General features: G+C 38.9%; 7 protein-coding genes across 7 annotated transcripts; 2 read left to right on the top strand and 5 right to left on the bottom strand.

The window, feature by feature from the left end:
• Window positions 1-1,026: 1,026 nt before the first annotated feature.
• On the top strand, window positions 1,027-2,217 carry BATDEDRAFT_11291 (origin recognition complex subunit 1; the record flags this gene model as incomplete). Its single annotated transcript, XM_006678305.1, has 3 exons — window positions 1,027-1,233; window positions 1,315-1,654; window positions 1,787-2,217. Coding segments are annotated over 3 exons (978 nt in total), but the record flags the coding sequence as incomplete, so codon positions are not given.
• A 1,087-nt stretch (window positions 2,218-3,304) lies between these two features.
• On the bottom strand, window positions 3,305-5,551 carry BATDEDRAFT_1352 (E1 ubiquitin-activating protein UBA2; the record flags this gene model as incomplete). The annotated part of the gene is made up of 10 exons (XM_006678233.1): window positions 3,305-3,434; window positions 3,502-3,529; window positions 3,560-3,737; window positions 3,840-3,966; window positions 4,024-4,194; window positions 4,278-4,566; window positions 4,644-4,937; window positions 5,023-5,158; window positions 5,284-5,367; window positions 5,465-5,551. Coding segments are annotated over 10 exons (1,524 nt in total), but the record flags the coding sequence as incomplete, so codon positions are not given.
• A 1,421-nt stretch (window positions 5,552-6,972) lies between these two features.
• On the top strand, window positions 6,973-10,065 carry BATDEDRAFT_88070 (uncharacterized protein; the record flags this gene model as incomplete). Its single annotated transcript, XM_006678717.1, has 9 exons — window positions 6,973-7,032; window positions 7,291-7,626; window positions 7,713-7,769; window positions 7,927-8,061; window positions 8,177-8,243; window positions 8,340-8,482; window positions 8,583-8,784; window positions 8,884-8,930; window positions 9,031-10,065. The coding sequence occupies 9 exons, from the start codon at window positions 6,973-6,975 to the stop codon at window positions 9,889-9,891; spliced, it is 1,908 nt and encodes a 635-aa protein (XP_006678780.1). The 3' UTR covers window positions 9,892-10,065.
• Window positions 10,066-10,448: 383 nt separating this feature from the next.
• BATDEDRAFT_6086 (uncharacterized protein) lies at window positions 10,449-11,261 on the bottom strand (the record flags this gene model as incomplete). The annotated part of the gene is made up of 4 exons (XM_006678246.1): window positions 10,449-10,531; window positions 10,637-10,820; window positions 10,905-11,058; window positions 11,173-11,261. Coding segments are annotated over 4 exons (510 nt in total), but the record flags the coding sequence as incomplete, so codon positions are not given.
• Window positions 11,262-11,789: 528 nt separating this feature from the next.
• Window positions 11,790-12,617, bottom strand: BATDEDRAFT_88411 (uncharacterized protein; the record flags this gene model as incomplete). The annotated part of the gene is made up of 2 exons (XM_006678614.1): window positions 11,790-12,344; window positions 12,543-12,617. 2 exons carry the CDS (start codon window positions 12,615-12,617, stop codon window positions 11,790-11,792), a joined length of 630 nt encoding a protein of 209 aa, XP_006678677.1.
• A 362-nt stretch (window positions 12,618-12,979) lies between these two features.
• On the bottom strand, window positions 12,980-16,880 carry BATDEDRAFT_88410 (uncharacterized protein; the record flags this gene model as incomplete). Its single annotated transcript, XM_006678613.1, has 10 exons — window positions 12,980-13,500; window positions 13,591-13,674; window positions 13,815-13,970; window positions 14,073-14,420; window positions 14,490-14,813; window positions 14,936-15,389; window positions 15,504-15,641; window positions 15,773-15,976; window positions 16,095-16,196; window positions 16,284-16,880. 10 exons carry the CDS (start codon window positions 16,878-16,880, stop codon window positions 12,980-12,982), a joined length of 2,928 nt encoding a protein of 975 aa, XP_006678676.1.
• Window positions 16,881-17,186: 306 nt separating this feature from the next.
• On the bottom strand, window positions 17,187-18,422 carry BATDEDRAFT_11284 (uncharacterized protein; the record flags this gene model as incomplete). The annotated part of the gene is made up of 4 exons (XM_006678304.1): window positions 17,187-17,473; window positions 17,584-17,706; window positions 17,834-18,102; window positions 18,379-18,422. Coding segments are annotated over 4 exons (723 nt in total), but the record flags the coding sequence as incomplete, so codon positions are not given.
• Window positions 18,423-18,489: the final 67 nt, after the last annotated feature.

Raw genomic sequence — 18,489 nt, 5'->3', positions numbered from 1 at the left:
AGGTGGAGTCGTTGTTCATTTTGATTAAACTATTTTTGTTTATCGATATCAAATGGCATTGCTATTCACTGCGGCCTTGAGTTTCAGTGATTGTTTATCTAATGATTTGGAATATAAACGTGTTATTACCAGAATGAGGCACTCTATTCCACGACGTTTTCTCAGGTCGATCCTATGCTACTAATTGGAAAATGCATGGTCATGTCTGAGCAAACATTCTTTGAAACGTATCCAAACGGACTTGATCAAAAAGATGAGCACGATCCTGTCATGTTTTGTAGCAAGCTGTGGGACTCGAATACTCTTAAAATTCTCAATGGATTTGACTGGAACAACTTTGTCAATGCACATGATCCAGATGCTCAAGTGAGTGTCAGGAAGAAACGACATGCTGGGTCTGATGTTACTGTCAAAATTTCTACAAAAAAACGGCAGAAAACAACAGATTCCAAACCTGCATTTCACGCAGATGCTACTTCCACCACAGGTAGAAGCCTTAATCTCCGCACTCTACCAAAAACACCATCAAAAATTGGTCATGGCATGGTTGAAATGGGCTCAATCAAACCCCAAAGCTATAAAAAATCAAACTCTTTGACCAGGAAGCCGTCCAATGACTCAAAAGATGGCACATTTACAGATACGGAATGTTTTGAAGTGGAGGAATCGAGCGATGATTCTGAAAAAGATGATATTTCTGAATCCGATACTATAGATGACCAGTATGATGTTTCTGCTGACGAAAACTCGACTCCGTTAAAAGCAAAGTCTATTGTCAAACTGAAGCGCAAATCTCCCTTGCAGTCAAAACATCGCAAGAGAGTTTCGACTAGAACAAAAGCTATTGAAAAAAGGTGAGTGATTGCTATGTCTTGGCGGTACAATCTTGACATGATTTAGCTCGTGTCTATAGTATACACTCGATTAATAGCATTTTATCTTTTAACCTTACAAAGGTTGAAGCAGCTTCCAAAAAAACTTCCAGATCGCATCATTGGTAAGCGCGGGGCAGAAACAGACACTGCTCGCGCTATTGAGCTACTGCATGTAGGCGCGGTTCCAGACACACTTCCGGGCCGTGAAATCGAATTTGCAGAAATCTACTCTCATATTGAAGATGCTATTATTGAAGGAAATGGTGCATGCATTTACGTTTCTGGAGTGCCAGGAACAGGGAAAACTGTCACATTTAATGCAGTGATGCGGCTTCTTCAAGAGCAAGCCGATGATGAGGTATAATTATATGCTGTCACAACTATAAAAGTCAAGTACTAAAAGTCAAATTTTACAATGTGTGCCTGTTTAAAACTATAGTCTGTATTGCCTTTTGATTTTGTTGAAATCAATGGCATGAAGCTTACTGAGCCAACACAGGCGTATGTTTCGTTATGGCAAGGCTTGACTAACGAAAAAGTCACTCCCAAACATGCACAAAGCCTGCTTCAAACTCGATTCACTACTGCTTCACCCAACCGACGATCATGTGTTGTACTAATGGATGAGCTGGATATGCTTGTCAACAAATCACAGAGCGTTGTTTACAATTTTTTTGAGTGGCCAAATCTACCATACTCCAAACTGGTTGTAGTTGCTATTGCCAACACCATGGATCTTCCTGAACGCATGCTGAGTAACAAAATTTCCAGTCGTTTGGGTGAGCATTGCTGCTATTTGGTACCAAATGTACACGCATTCTCTTATTCATATATAGTTTCAAAATACTAATTAGAGCTTGAACATTTACAATTGTACTATGCAATATTGTTTAACTCGTAAACTGATATAGGTCTGACACGGATTACATTTCAGCCATATACCCATACTCAACTGTTTAGTATTGTCGAGGCAAGACTCAGAGGAATACAGTCATTTGATCGCAAGGCCATTGAGTTTTGTGCACGCAAAGTAGGCGGTGTTTCTGGAGATGCTCGCCGGGCATTGGATATCTGCAAGCGTGCAGTGGAGATATTTGAAGCCACGTCCAAAGGCACTACAGGTGAAACCATCACTGTAAGGCATATTGACAAAGTTGTAGACGAAATGTTTTCTACACCGATAATCAAAACGATTCGATCCATCAGCGTCCAACAGCGGTTATTTATTGCTGCTATTCTAAGACAAGTACGCTTTTCTGGTACCAGCCAAGTGACGTTTGGCCAAGTAAGTGATCAATTGATGTTAAAACGTCTGCTCAACACACCATGCAGCATTTTTTAACAAGCTTTTTTTAATTCGCAACTCGTTTAGGTTGCAGAAACACATCTTGACTTGTGTTGTAGACTTGGCATGAAAGAGCCAACTATGTCTGCACTCGTATCAATCTGCGCGTTTCTTGGAAACTATCGACTCATTCATGCTGAACGAATAATGATCAGCGACCCAGAGCAAAAACTCCAACTCTCAGTTTCCAGAGAGGATGTCATTGCTGCCGTCGAGCTAGAAAAAGAAACGAGTCTCAAGAAAATCTTGGAAGGCGTGTAAAAACAAGTCCAATATACTGATATATTGGTCAACTGGATAGAAAAATAAATAAATCCTAAATACTCGTATTGCAGACCTGGTAAGATTACTAGCAATTTGATCACCACTCAATCCACAGGCACATCAACCCAACTTATGTTCAATATTCATCAAGACATGACCAAATTTTTTATTCACAGTACAATCCAAAAGCATCTCATTGTAATCCCTCAGTAAGTTAGAAGACAAAAGGTTATCATCATCAACATCAGGCTGTTGAGCTTGTAAATGTGTTGAACATCATTGGGAGTTGCAAAGAGATTTGGAAAGATCGTCCATCAACCAAAACATATTGTTTGAGTTAGTAATCAACACAGTGTTACAGTCTCTTCTGTCTTGATGGCATGACAGACAACTAGCACTTGGAACATCCAAGCATTGTTTGTACAAGATGTACCAAGTGGTAGACACCCAACATACTCGGACAGTATAAAGTATCAAGTCGAAGAAAATAAAATAAAAATTGTTTTTATATCAGGCACATCTTCCTGAGGAGTTGGTGAACAAATAATCAAGCAATCTCGATCGTGTCGGATAAAAGCACAATATCGTGGCTCTCCTTGACACGCTTATGGGTTGAACTGGACTCGTCTATAGTATCGTCCATAGGCCGCTTGCTTCCCAAAACACTTTCCACGGCTGGCTTGGACTTTGGACGGGGTTTGATGTTGCGATTGCCATGCAGTTCAAAACTACCGGCTATGGCATCGTCCCTAAACTCAAAATGGTTGGTTGAATGTCAAATCAAAACAATATGAAGCAATACTTACCATTGTTCAATAAACAGAGTCACTGCAACGTTTTTCAAATCATCATCATCATCATTGGTGATGCATAGTTTGGTTTGAGCAGTGACACCAAGAGCCTCAAGAGTCGTATCAATGTTGTCATCAAACTCGACATCATACAGCAAACTATGAATAAAATAATATTAATACTTGATGTTAAAGAATATCAATCATTGACAAATGATCACGATACCCTATGTCGTTTTGAATCGTAATCTCTCCTGCTAAACCAAGACCGTCTCTGATACTACCCTCGCCAAATTCGCCAGAAACTACTACTTTGTCAATCACATCCTTGAGACTGGTCGTGTGTGTATTAATGCGCAAAGTAAAATATCCAACAGTGCATACTGCACACTCTGGGTTAGGAGAAACTGTGGGCTCGTTGGCAAGCAAATGACTTCGCTCGCCCCCATATTGAACAAAGGTCTATCCATAACAATTAGTGGCTTTTTTCGAACAAACACAGAATCTATCAAATCAATAGACTTGGTGTTATGAATTGTGACAATTATCATTTAAGCTACTTACGTTTTTGCACGTTTTCAACTGTCCAGACAAAATTTTGAATGCAAGCATTACAATCATGCCAGCAACAATGGCATTGGTCGTTGCAATCGCAGGGATGATGTTCCCGGCCATTTCTATAGTATCTAGACTAGTCAGCATATAAAATGGCAAATCATTTCAAAAAGCAACATCCAGACATGTCAACTTGCGTTTGACGTCAAAGCGGCTTTTGGTAGCAATATGGAAGCAGATAGCACGAAGATTGGCAGCAGATGTTACAAAATTCAGTGATAATTCATCATCCTTGTCAAACCTCAGAGAAGCAGATGGATCTGAGCTGAGACTATTCAATAGTCTTTTGGATAACAAATCAAGACTAAAACACGAGAATATAAATTTCAATCAATTCTACCGCCAACCAACTTTAAAGCCATTTCCAAACAAAAAAACTATGCATACCTGGAGAGAAATATTTGAAAGTTTTGAGTCAAATCCCAAGCGGTTTGATCAAATACCAAAGAGTTTGGATCAGCAATGAATAATGAATCTGAGCTGGCTAGCAATGAGTTGAAATCCAAAATTGTCGGTTTTTTATGCGTCTTCCACAAATCTTCCATATCAAGAAGTCGTTGAATATCCATTTGAAAGATCTTTTCAAACACGTTGCGTCCATAATCAGCATGTCCCATTGTTTCTCGTAGAGTATGAAGAGCGTTTGCCTCTACCTTGAGTTCCTTGATATTCTTTGCTAGGATTATAGTACTTGCAAGTTCAACAGCAGAATTACCAAAAATCTTATATTAACCACAATACATTTGAACTCACCATTTTCAGAAGATTCAGAATTATCGATTTCGTTGTCTTCCTCTAAAGTGGAGCTAAATAGTATGTTGTAAAGGAAATTTTTTGCCCATACGATACAGTGGATAGGCTCACTAGGAGTGCTACGTATTGTACAGACTGGATACACTTTACGCTCAGTTGGTTTTGGAGAGCAGTCGTAGCAGCTGGAAATAAGATACTTGTGCAGCGATACCTGACCGTGATATCCAGCCGTTCCCGACTCGATCAATGGAACATTGGCAGCCATACACATTAGATTGACGTGCCTTCGTGCAGCTACACGGTATGAGTTTTGCTCGATTCATTAGCACAGTTTATCCAGTTATTATGCAAAAGTTCTGTCAAAGGGTGATGACTTTACCTATATTATCAAGAGCATTCATGACCAAATCAAACGACTTGAACCAAGCCATATCGAAATGGGATTCATAAATGCTAGCATGATACGCTTTAATGTTGGCAGAGGGATTAAACTGAAGAGCAGTTTCTCTTGCAACCTAGATGGCATTAGACCATCGAACCCAGTTAAGATTGATTAGAATAAAGTGCACTGTTCATGTAGATCTTTTCTCAAAACAAATGCATGCTCGCATATCAAGCACATTGATGACATGATGCTCACATTGGCTTTGGACTTTTTAATGTGTTGATTCCTAAATAGAAATTGACGATTGAGATTGGACAGATCGATAGTATCAAGATCAACCTAGACAGTTGTTGGTTACAAAAGTATGAATGATTGCAAACTAGAGTGTAGCAAGTTCATGTGTCGACCAATCGCTTAAAGCAGTTTATCAACTAACCACTTCAATGTTTCCAAATCCAGCCAAAACAAGGTTTTTGAGTAGCTCGCAGCCAATACCTCCAGCACCAACCATGAGTACTCGAGCTGTTTTAACTCGATCATGCAAATCCTGACCCAGAGCAGCAGCAAAGTCCGAATATCGTCCAGTCGTCATGACTACACAATGCACTTGTTATGAATGTGTCTGGAATTCAACAAGTACGTTTGATCAAAACCAATATGACTGTCAAGCCTGTTGCAACCGAATCTAGTTGGTCTATGTGAAGTGTTGAATGGAAAATAACCAAAGTATTTGCAGACTCTTCCAGCAATAGTCAATGCAACCAAAAAAACTCTTGTTGGGTAAACCACAATCTCGACTTCACTCTTGTATTCAAGCAAAGCGAAGCACCAAAGTGTTGGAATCTACAATTTCATGGCAAGATCGATGTCATGAAATTGAACTCTTTGACTGGTATTTTGGTGTGGAAACAACAGTCGCATTTCTGTAATCTTTATTTTCTCGAGTTAGATTGTATGAGATTTTAAAATACAACAATGAGTGATTGACAATGTCATAATGAACATTGTGTTGATTCAAAAAGTTAAAAGTTCATTTCAGAGCAAAAGAGGCGGTGAATGAACATTATTCCTTGAATTGTATTTAATATACGCACTACTTGCCAGACTTGTATCATCGTGTTTATTCTATTTGCTGCAGAATTCAACATCATGATTTATGGTTGCAAGAAATATAATGCCATACTTTTAGATTGGCTTTTATTAGACTACTTGACTGAAACCCACATCATTCATAGGAATATATAAATACTGCGCAATCCAATGTGTTGAAGTTTGGCATTCAACTTGGATTTCTCATACGATGGGTCTTGTATTGTAGATTGTCATATTACCAATTGAAAAAAACAAGTTATTCAGCAGCGTGGATAGTGAATGAGCACTAACACAAATAGATGAGTGGCAATTTTGTTAGTATAGTTGTCCACCAAATAACCATGGACAAAAGAACCCTTTTGCAGCAATGGCTACTAGTGTGGATGGCTATAGTTGAAGGCTGATATATGGAGGGGGTGGTTAGCTTGGTGTGGACAGTGTCGCGTCGAGACGTATAGGCTGTCTCGTTTGAAGATCGAATGAACCAATTCACAATATGTTGGGGTGGAGTGGTTAACTACTGTTTTTATTAGCAGATAGGTTGGGCTACATTCAGATTTGCGTGGGGTTGCGCTCTACAAGCTATTTTTGAAAACACATTGGCGTATGTCTAATTACTTCATTTTATTATACATGGATACACTTTCTATACTGACGCTAATCTCATAAAGAGCGCACCTGCCTTCTTATCATTCCTGAAATAAAAGTCGCCTTTACATTTCCACCACCGTCTTGACGTATACTGCTACATTTACATCAGCAAACACATACCCATTCATTAGGACCAGTAATTTCACAGTCGCAAATTTTGCTTACAGATCTATAGCATAAGTTTGGATTTTCGCAAACCAGATGTCCACTAAGCAAGCGTTTCATATCCATGATTTAATTGGATCAAGCATTGCAAATGAGGTGTGTTCCGTTTAATACAACTGTCAAACTATTGAAAGACTTTTGGCAACCTATCTGGGATTACGTATATTAGTGAATCTTTTATACTCGCCATTTCTATTTATTCCATCAATTCACTACGGCATCTCGTGTCTGCCTCTATCGATACAAAGATATGCGTTACAATTTCGCTGACTAAACCTTGCTACTTGAATAGCTTCATGCACCTCAGCATCTTAACTTATTTTCATTCTAAAATTTAAACTTTATACGATACAGGATGTTGCTCGGCTATTTTCTTCACCTGGCATTAAGCAGAATCTCAATGCATTGGAGTGCGATCCCGCTGCAAACTATACTTCCACCAAACAACCTTGTCTGCCAGTATCAGTTTTAGTTTCTCCAGCTCCAATCCGACCTGCAACTGCAGCATTTCCAAGCCCAATTGGTCAAGCAAAGCAAAATTTGGTGTCACTTAGTACTGCTACTGCTATCTGTACTCCAAAAACTCCCATTTCTCCTGAAAGGCCGCATGCTCCACTTACTATGGCCGTTTCCCCCATCATCAGTCATGACATTCGAAAAATTCCCACTTCGGCTACTTGTAGAAAAAAGGTAACCCGGATTTTGTCGTTCCATTCATCGTTTAATTTCCCAATTTTCTGGTTTATAAGCTGATGTATTGACTTTACCTATTACAGGAAGACGCACTGGTTCCTAGCTCTGCAAAAACTGTATCTTCGCGAAACAGCAACCAGGTAAGCGATCATGTATCACTGTTTATTTTAATAAAAGTTTACTACCAAATCGAATAAGCTGATGATTTGGCTCACTCGCACACCACGAGTCTGCAAAATCTATATTTTGAGCTCAAACAAGTGCACTTTAAATTCTAACTTGTTTGAAAATGAATAGGTTCCGTCTGATAACGGAAAGCGAAAATGGAACCTGCTGCAAACTTTAGGAAAAGGAGGATGCGGTGATGTTTTTCTGGCTCAGGAAGTTGGAGTGGAAAGTCGCAAAGAATTTGTTGCACTCAAGATTGTCAAGGTATGTACTATCCATTTAATTGGCAAAGATGACAATAATGAAATGTGCAGTTTTTGTTTGGCAAGGATAAATTAGCCTGTGCTAATGGAAATATACATTGCATGTTTTACTATAGGATAAGAAACAATTTTTGGCTGAATTACAAACCATGAAAATATTGAATACTCACAAACTTGGACGAGGTACATGAATGTTTCTGATCTAGAGATTTTTTGGCATCATTGTAATAGTAAAATCAGTTGATTTAACAATTATAACCGTTCACTGAAACTTTATAGGAAATACCCCAAAGCTGATTGCAGCCTGCAAAAGAAGGCGTGCATTAGTCATGGACTGCCATTCTGAAAGCGTCGCAACCAAGTTTGAAAAATGTGCTTACAAATTTAGCCTAAAAACGATTCTTATGCTCACCTTGAATATTGTAAGTTGCCATTTTTTGTTGAAAGTCGCGATATTCAAGATACTCTTTGGGTTTAATCCACAACTTTTATACAGTACCACTGACAATATGTTTATTATAGATGAGTCTTTCTCGTGATTTTTATGAGCGTACTGGTCAAGCCCATGTTGATCTCAAACCCTCAAATATCTGCACATCTCCAGATGGTAAAAAACTGATTTTGATTGATTTTGGGTACTCTACATCACCTTCAGTAAAACTTCCTGGACAAACCGGCACTCCCTTGTTCATGTCATGGGCTATTCAAACGTACGGTGCAACCTGTAAGTAAATATATAAACTAATCTTTGGGCAACAGATTTTGAACAGAGCAATTTTGCTAATTCAAGTTGGTTATTTCAAAATGCTTGAATGCATTTTAGTTCCAACATGGCAGGATGATCTCGAGTCATTGGGCTATGTCATTATGGTAAGCTCGGTTTGAAAAGCTCATGCGGCTGATTTGTCAATTTATTGGATTCAATTTGAGCTGACTCGATCTATTTTGACATGACTTTGAAATTCTTCAGTTTTTTATCGCAGGCGGTAAAAGCAAACTTCCATGGGGAGCTCTTCGTACTCATCGAGATATTGCTAATTGCAAAAGCGATGCGTCCATTCACGCATTTTGTACGGGACTTCTTGGAACAGAATATGAACCATTGGCACAACCCCTTGCAACATTCCTCCATGTTACTCGCGATCGCTTACGACCATTCACCATGCTCGAGTTTGATAACCTTCATTGTATGTTTAAAAACATGTTAGCGCACTATGGGTTGATTAATGACGGATGTTATGATTGGTGTGCTGCACCCTTAAATGCAGATGAGATTTCTCGTATGCATGCACTTTCTATTCCAATGAGTATGACGCCGTCTCCAATTGCTCGACCCATTTATCAGTCTAGAAACATTCCGCAATCACAACACCAGGTGCGACTCCATGAGCAGCAGCATCAGCCCCAATATCACTTGCATCCTACTCAACTTGCACTTCATATTTACCATCCATCACAGCAGCAAAAATTTCAACTTCAGCAACCTATATTGCAACAGCGTCACGTTCAACATCAACCGGAAATAACGCAACATGTATTGGCAGATTCGTACTGTTTTTACCAGTATCCAGTAGTTCAGCAAATTATGCCATCACATCTGTGCCCAATGGGCACGCCACGATGCATCCCAATGCTGTTACAGAATGCATCAAATGTGCAAGGGCAGTATCGACATGGTGCTCATGAACGTTCCGAGTTTCATACATCAATGTTTGCCAATGTCATGAATCAGTCCGAAATGCAACTTCAAATGCAGATGCAAGAACAAGAATTGTTTGCATTGCAAGGCGTGTTGAAATCACATACAAATGAGACTACATGGAGTATGTGATAAATGCCATTTGGAATGCATAGGTTGCTACCAATGCCTAACCAGTTCCACACCGTTTACTTTGCAAACTTCAACTGTGATCCATCGAGTTCATGCTGGCTTCATGTCATATCTCGTGGTTTACGATCAATATTCAACTTTTTTAAATAGAATAATAAACAAGTGTAATACGCCATGTTTCAATGCTAAATCAATTTATTCAAGATGAAATGACACGCCGTAGCTTTTATTAAACACTATTTTGCCCTCGATTTCTTCTGCGATCGAACCTCATGAATAGCCTTTCGGAGATTTAACTTGGGTTCCTTTGTTTTTGGCTTTCCAACATCTTCTGCAACACGCAAATGCATATCCTTTTCCACATTGGCAGGAATAGCTACACTATCAAACTTTCGCTTCTCTCGGCGCACCTTGACTTTCCCCTCATTCTCGATTTTCTTGTCGAATCGACCATAGGAAGCTGTTGCTGTTTTTGACTCGACAATCATTTTTGATACTTGCTGTTTACGCATCTGTTTGTGGTCAATTCCCTTTTCTGCTGCGTAGGATTCTTGAGCATTACGACGTTGCTGCATTTGGTTCTTTTCTACTCGTCCCTTTTTCTCTTCACGCTTCTGTTGATACTGATCCACCATAGGATCTAAAATAATATAAATCAATTTAATTTCAATCAGTACACTGCTTAATACCCATCTAGTAGACATCAAAATGATTCAATTATGCGACCTAGATGAATGATTATTACCTGCGTTATCAGGAACCTCAATGATCCAATCTTTGAGATTATCCTTTTCGCCACCCTTGTATCCATATCGAGGGTTGTAAGTCTGGGTAGATTCATCATACTCCATACGGCTCTTCTTCTTTTTTTGGATGCCCTTGACTGCAGCAAACTTTTCCCATCGAGTCTTGTTATTCTCCTTGGGAATCTATCAAATATAACCATAAAAGTGTTGGTAAACACAATTGATATAAAGCTGACAGGTTAGACACGACTGCAGTGTTTAGCTTACAGGCTTGGCACGAGGAATTCTTGAAATCAAATTAGGTAGTATGGCAAAGTAGCCATCGTCATTCGAGTTGGTTTCAAGACCAAAAATTGCATTAATAAGTAGCTGAGCACCATCTCTAGACCATTGCTTGAGATAGTTGTCCACTTTGTTTGATCTTAAAGTTTGAGTAAACTCAAGTTAGAACAGTTTATCAACAGACAAGCAATCATCATATATTGATGATTGCTTGTATCAATATATGAGTAATTAATAGGTTTAATGAATGTACCTAAGTTCGGTTTCATCCAATGGATTTGGGTCGAAAGCCGCTAGGCATCGTAAATCAAACTCGACTGGAACTGGTTTTTCTACAGAAACATTTTCGCTAAAACAAATCATGATCGATTGGACAAAATATAAGCAATTCAAATAGTGTAAGCATTATAGGACTGGCTAGATACAGTACTTCACTTACTATTTTTCCTTGTGAGCTTCCAATTGCTCAGTAACATCCATCTTGACTGGATTTTGAATTAATTTTTTTTAGTTTGCAAGAAATGCGAGCAGGCAATTACACCAAGTCTGTCACGTGGCTAGTTCACTCAACGCATTCACGAAAATGGCTTGCATTGCAACGAGTCCAGAATCAACAACGCACAATTCAAATTATACTACAAACGTCAATGATTCAAAACATCAAAATAAAACCAATTTTAACCATCTATTTACATCAACTCTATTGTTTTCATGTACGGTTATTTTAATGATAGGTTCTATTATTTTCAACTCAAGGCCAGCTTATCAAGATCAGAGTTCAATAATACATCAGATCTCACCAAAAATGTACTTTAGTAATGCACCTATTACATGAAATCCAACACAATCGGACTACCATCAAATGCTTGATTAATCAAATGCCGATTCAATAATATTTTCAGACTCTGGAAATTTTGGAAATCTTCCTCTAAGCAACATCAGCCGCTTGTGTTCAATGAAGATGGGCCAACCATCTGTACTTGTTTCTATGATCCGTCGAAACTCGTCTCGTTCCCACCACATGGTATACGAAAACATTGGTTCCAGAAACTCCATCTCAGAGACTTGCAGTCCAGCGCGACTCTTGGCCTCCACATCTGATCGTTTGGCAATCACATCTGATACATTGTGCGCACCAAAGATTTCATCGTGAACTTTACGGTTATTGAGCAACTCAGTATAGAGTGAAAACGTGCGTTGAATGACTTGTTCAGGAATTTTCCATCCTTGAAGAGGTTTTCCTTGACCTGGTCTGGGATGTTGCACTTTGGGACCGAAATATGAAAGCGGGGGTGCGATAGCGGTTTGCAATGCCTCGACAGTTTCGGCACTCTTGAATCCTGTTACTGCTAAAAAGGGAACCCAATGATCTGGACGAATTTTGTTTTGGGGACGCTGTTCACCAATCTGGGCAAGAATCTTGGACTAAAGTAGGATGAATTATATTGATGAGTTGATATGGAAACACAATAATATCTGTTAATGTGGGCATATTTCATGTTTTCAATAGTTGTAAAGGTTTAAACCAACCAATACCAAAAAATAGTGAATTATTTGAAACAAATCACTGAAGAAACGAACTAGGTGTTGATGATCTCCATCCAAATATTATGGAATACCTACGTCCAGTTTGATTGATGGGCTAACAAGAACTTTTGAAGTTAGCACATTCCGCAGAAGATACAGATTGTGTGACATTGGCTTATGTAAATATGCAAAAGGCTGGCGATAGTAATCCAAATGCTATATTGCAATCTGCAAGATTTGGCCATGAAAAAATTCAAAATTTTAACGTGTCATCACGTGTTTTATTGTTCAATCCAAGCGAGTCGAGTCTCATTTGAAAATGCATCAAATCAGCCTGTGCTTGGCAAAAACCTTTTATTTCCAAAGTATTTAGTAGTATGCTGATCAGTTATGACTGTTGGGGTAGAAACTGAAATATACAATTCTTGGTGGACAAGTAGATCAATGTTGGTTGAGAAATATGCGCTATCAATTCAAACGTGTTTGACAATACATTGGCAGTGAACTCGAAACAAATCTTCTCTTGACAGTCGTCACACTTTTGTTTTGTTCTTTGGGATTCCCTCCAAAGAGTTTAGCTGCTGAGAATGATTTGTTTCATGCTCGGAGAGTTTTGGATGTAGCAGCTGAGCATTAGACGACAGGTTGTGGACGCTTCTCGATAGAGATTTAAATCCTTTTTCATGTGAATTTGCCACAAGCAAGTTTCCTGTTGATTTTCCTAATCTGGATTTGCTTCCAGTGAGTGCAGGTACCATGCGCTGACTTCGATTGACTAAACCAACTCGCTTTCCATTTGAATCTCGTCCATGATCATCCTGTCCACGATGTGATAAATCCATGGATCCTCGTGGAGATATACCTGTCTCGTCAATAGGCGGATCGTGATACGCTGGCATCCCATGATGCATATTAACAACTCGTTGGCTGATGGAAAGAATGGATCCTTTTGATGCAGTTTTATATAGTGCGTTTATTGACGAATACTGGCTCTTGTTCAAAATGTCTTCATACTCTGGTGTCGGTGTCGGTGATCGTGGAAGTGAAATCCCAGCTATAGTTTTGATTCATCATGATTTGGGTTTACTATGCTTGAACGGGTACATTATAGCATGAGATGTGTACTCGAAACAATTTAATTTACCTGCAAGCGGTACAAATATGGGGTTTGAATACATTCCTTCTTCGTGCATGCCAATCAAGCAAATCGAAACGTATAGACATTCTCCTGCAATGTTCAATGTAAATAGCAGTTTTTAAATGAGATTTAACTTCAAGCAACCTTGATTCCGTATCAATATCACTTGCCTTCTGGTAGATTATGCACAGTATAGCTTAATTGTTCAAGTGAAATGGTTTGTGTAAAACCACTTAAAGTATGCAGATCAGGATCAATGCTCCAAACAATTTTGAAGCCCTCCAGCTTGGGCTGCTCAATATGAACAACACTTGGAAACTCTACTTGGATTGACGAAGGGGATAAAACAGTGATAGTTGGATCTCCAGATGTTGGAATAAGAGCATCTACATTCAACAAATTATATTATAAGAACATAAAGTAGGTATTTGAGATATATTGACAACTGACAACAGTATCGATTCATCTCATGATAATTTAATCTATACCAATATCCACGTTGTCGCTTAGTTCACTCATGGGAGAATCCCCACCAAAGCTACTTGCTTGAACACTAAATCTGTAAATTGTTCCACGTTCCAAGTTATCAATAATGTAAAGCAGATCGTTGGGATGTCCATGAGTAGTTGGAACAACAATCTCTTTGTTAATATTTTGAATCTGCTCAGTGCTATTTCCAGTTGCTTGCCCAGATATTTGTGACTGAACCTTGGAAATCACAACAACAAAAGACTGTACGGGTGTTCCTTTGTTGGGTTTCACATTTGCAGAAATCTGAACTGATGATAATGAAATTTTCTTGACAGTTGGCTTACTAGGTTGATTGGGCGGAAAATCTACAGATTCAAATAAACTCGTAGTTTAGCAAACTTGATGCACTGATGATGTTGAGCAAAGTTACTTACCGAGAATTGTTTCAGAACTTGTGTCGCTAAGCGGACCTTCTCCCATTGTATTTACAGCGGCAATTTTAAAGTATAGTGGAACCGAGACTTGTGGATCGTAGTAGGTCACAGCCTTGGTACCATCATGTTCTTCAACGGCATCTGCCGCATCAGTTTCAAGAACAAGGAAACGATCGTGAAATGCTGATGATGAGGAGCTGTACACTCTGTATTTTGTAACTGCTGTTCCAGTAGTATCCATGGGTGGTTTGAATGCTATGCGAATTGAAGGAGGGGAAAGAATGATTGTCGTTGTTATGGCAGTTGGAGCAGATGGGATCGCATCTACATATAGAGTCAAAAAATGTAATCTAGGTAAACCAACATATTCACTACAAATATGCTATTACGATGAAATCTTAAATTGCAATCAATTGCATGGCCAGTTTGATTTTGTTGACGCTTACCAACTAAAACAATCTCTGGACGTGATGGATCGCTTTCAACGTCGTCATGTCCAGTGGTGACATGGAAGTAGTAATGTGAGCCTGGCTCCAGCTCATTCAACACAAATACTCTGTCTTTTTCTTGAATTTTACCACTACTATCAACAGAAACTCTCCTGCTTTTGGCACGTTCACTCATTGCTGGATCATTGCTATAGTATAGCATCAGCCAGCTCAATACTGGTATATCATTTTTTGGTGAGGGTGCTGATAGTGTAATCTGCACCGATGTGGCAGATGTTACGACCACAATTGGTGAGATTGGGCTAGGTAATCCCTCACGAATCTGCTGTTTGCGTTTAAACTCAGTCTCCTCTTTTTCACGTTTTAAACAGACTTTACAAACTGCATCGTTCTTATGATGAACAATATTGTATCTATAGATTGAAAGAGACGCAATCTTTTTGTCTTTTTCCTTTAAGTTTGAATCATTCAGATAGTAAATGTTGGTTTAAATATGAATCTACACTGATGAGCATTAATCAGACTCTCGAATCTTGCCAAATAGCCAAAACATGGGTATTCTTACGTGAATAATAGAGTCCAGTTTTTTGGTACGATCGTTGATTAATTGGTTTTCTCTTTCTAAACTATGCACTTTTCCACGTAGCTGCCGATTATCATTAATCAAGTTTTTTTCAGTGATCTCTACCTTTTTTAATAAATCCTAACCATTGTGGTTTTTGTTTTAAAAGCGTAGCATGTAAATTTAGTATGGTGTAAATAGATTATACTTGTATTAGATCAATTTGGCATTGGTTGCACAAATTCACAAGTAGATCAGCAAGAGTTACATACCGAGTTGGCTCGATCAAGATCTGCTATTTTTTTATTGGCTTCTTCCAATTGCGAGTTGAGAGAGTCACAATCAGCAAGATTTTTGGCAGCCACAAGTTTTTCCAACCTTTGATTTTGTTCTCGCAGTCTTCGGCGCTCTTCGTCAATCTGCCTCAATTGCCTGCTATCCTCTCCAATTTGCAAAAAATATACTTTGAGCTTGTGCTATTTATATATTGTATTACAGCCAATAATTATTCAGTGTCAATTCTGGTGGTTAACCAAGAATGATTTTGAAAAAATTCCGAGTTTGCATGGCATCAAATCAAAAAATTCATCGTACTTTAAGATTAGCTATTTCCTCCCGCATTCCACGAATCAATCTTGGTGCATCTTGAGATTGTGCTTCAAATTGCTCAATATCTTTTTGATGTCGTCTCTCCATCTATTAGGCAGTATCATTTGCATCAAATTAGCTTTGCTTGGCTGCATCAAGATTGAAAAACTATTTCATTGAGACTTGTGTACATACCTGCTTTAAGAATATGTTTTCGTGCTTTAGTCGCATTGTTTCAACATCCTTTTCACGTAACAAAATACGTAGCCGCTCCGATTGGCCATTGGCTGCAGCAGCTTGTTGCTGAGAGGTTGCTAATGCTTTTGAGATATTTGCAAATGTGATATTTTCATTTGCTCCACCTGTATGATGTCCAATAGTAATAGAATGCGCAGATAAACTCCGTTTAGGTTTTGCTAGTTGAGTGCATACTTCTTGACCTCCTGGTTGGCCACCATCTCCAGACTCTGCAGCTAGAGCAGACGCGTCTGTCGGATAGCGATGCCCTTCACCACTGTCATCGTCATGAGAAGAGTATCCATGACTTGCATCATGTTCATGAAGCTGTCCATTCTTTTCATGATGCTGATGGCTTTTTCCACGATGAATATGAGCCTCAGTAGGACCAACCTGGGGTAGAAACGAAGTGTTGTGACTTTCATGTCGTTTTTTCCCCACTGTGTGCGAGTCGGATGTGAGTTTGTGAGAGTGTCGGTTTGGAGATGTGGGCACGCCATATATCTTGGATCGTGAGGCTGCAGTATCTGGTTGGTCTCTCTGCACATCAGCCATTTTAAACCGTCGTTGGTATGATTTTTGAGTAAGCTACACTTTGTATTGAAAACTAGACTTTTGAAATGCGAGTCAAAAACTATTCTAAACACGGGCAAGTTTGCGCGAACGCAGCTATTTTTGCTTACAACCAAATGTCGTGAGTAGTATAGATAGGGCACCGAATAATACCGTTATTGATTTAAATAGCTCTGTGAAACAATAGTAGCGATTTCAGAAATGCACCATCTTTTGAGTCGACTGTTTTGATAGATTTGACAATTATTTGTAAATAATGACTAAAATTATCACATCCAAACTATTTATTCATCGAGTGTCATAATCTCTGTAACGACGATCATCCCTTTCACGGCCACCTCTTTCGCGATAGCCATCTCTCTCACGGCCTTCCCGAGGTCGATCACGATAGCGTTCTCGTGAGTGAGATCGAGATCGTCCATCATCTTCATCTCCACGAGGCTTCAGAATTTTGATGGACAATCTCTGTGCCTTGTACATGTCCTTGATCATGGCTTTGGATGGTTTCTTAATATGCATAAAGTTGCAGAACCCTCCACGAGTGCATTCACCGAGTTCGTATTGTCGACAGCAAGCTAAATTGGATTAAATAGCAAATGGCATGACAAAAACAATGCAAGGCAGTGTCAATAGATGCACAAAACAAAAGTAGTATAACATCCATCGATCAATTAAATATCCACACCTTCACCGAAATCAGTCACAGGTGATAGCTCTGCATAAAGCGGACGTCCAGCATAGAATCTGTTATTCAAAGACTCGACTGCATTGCCTGCATCTTCTTCATACTTGAATCTAGCGTAGACATCTATAGCAATCGGAATTGGCCCATTCAAAAATGGATATTAAAAATAAGTCATCAAAGTATAAAATGAAATAACTATAAATCAAGTAGGCATTGAGCAAGTCCAGCATAGTTTAATGCCAATACATACTTCCAATCAAGTGATCGCCAACATTGTCGCAAATATTCATGTCCTCCAATTCGCCATATTTAGCAAGCTCCATAAACAAGTCTTCAAACAGCAAGTCAAAGTTTTCTTGGATCTCATCAGGAGTCATTGTGCATCCTGGGTTATGGGCTGGGTTTAAATACAAGTTTGGAATCAAGAGTGTTTGGGAAAAGTTGGGTTTAACATGCTTTCGGGAGCATCTATCTCCATGTCTGCAAGCACCAATCTTGAAATAGAAACTACAGTTGACTCTACAGGCACACATGACAATAGACATAGGCTACATATTAGTGATTCTAGAAATATTCATCATTAAAGGATAATTGTCCAAAAATCGAATTTGAAAAGTGCTGATGGCTGCAGCTGTTGATGAGGCAGAACAATCAAATTCTACTGTAGTTATACCATCAAAGTATAATGCAACTCCTAGGTAGATATATAGACAGCTGCTTTGGTCGAGCATATACTAAAAACAATCGAAATGGCAAATCAGATTGTGGAGCTATGTATCAATTGTCAAGACATACTTGTCCTTTTCAGTTCCGTAAATAGAGGCAAGATGGTCTGCAAAATATAGTAATAAGAATTAGTCCAAATGCTTTCATCTTGTATATACCAAATGGAGAAACACATTTAGA

The sequence above is a fragment of the Batrachochytrium dendrobatidis genome (genome assembly GCF_000203795.2).
Source record: "Batrachochytrium dendrobatidis JAM81 unplaced genomic scaffold BATDEscaffold_5, whole genome shotgun sequence".
In the NCBI taxonomy this organism is placed as follows: Eukaryota; Fungi; Chytridiomycota; class Chytridiomycetes; order Rhizophydiales; genus Batrachochytrium; species Batrachochytrium dendrobatidis.
This window is presented reverse-complemented; position numbering and strand designations above follow the sequence as displayed.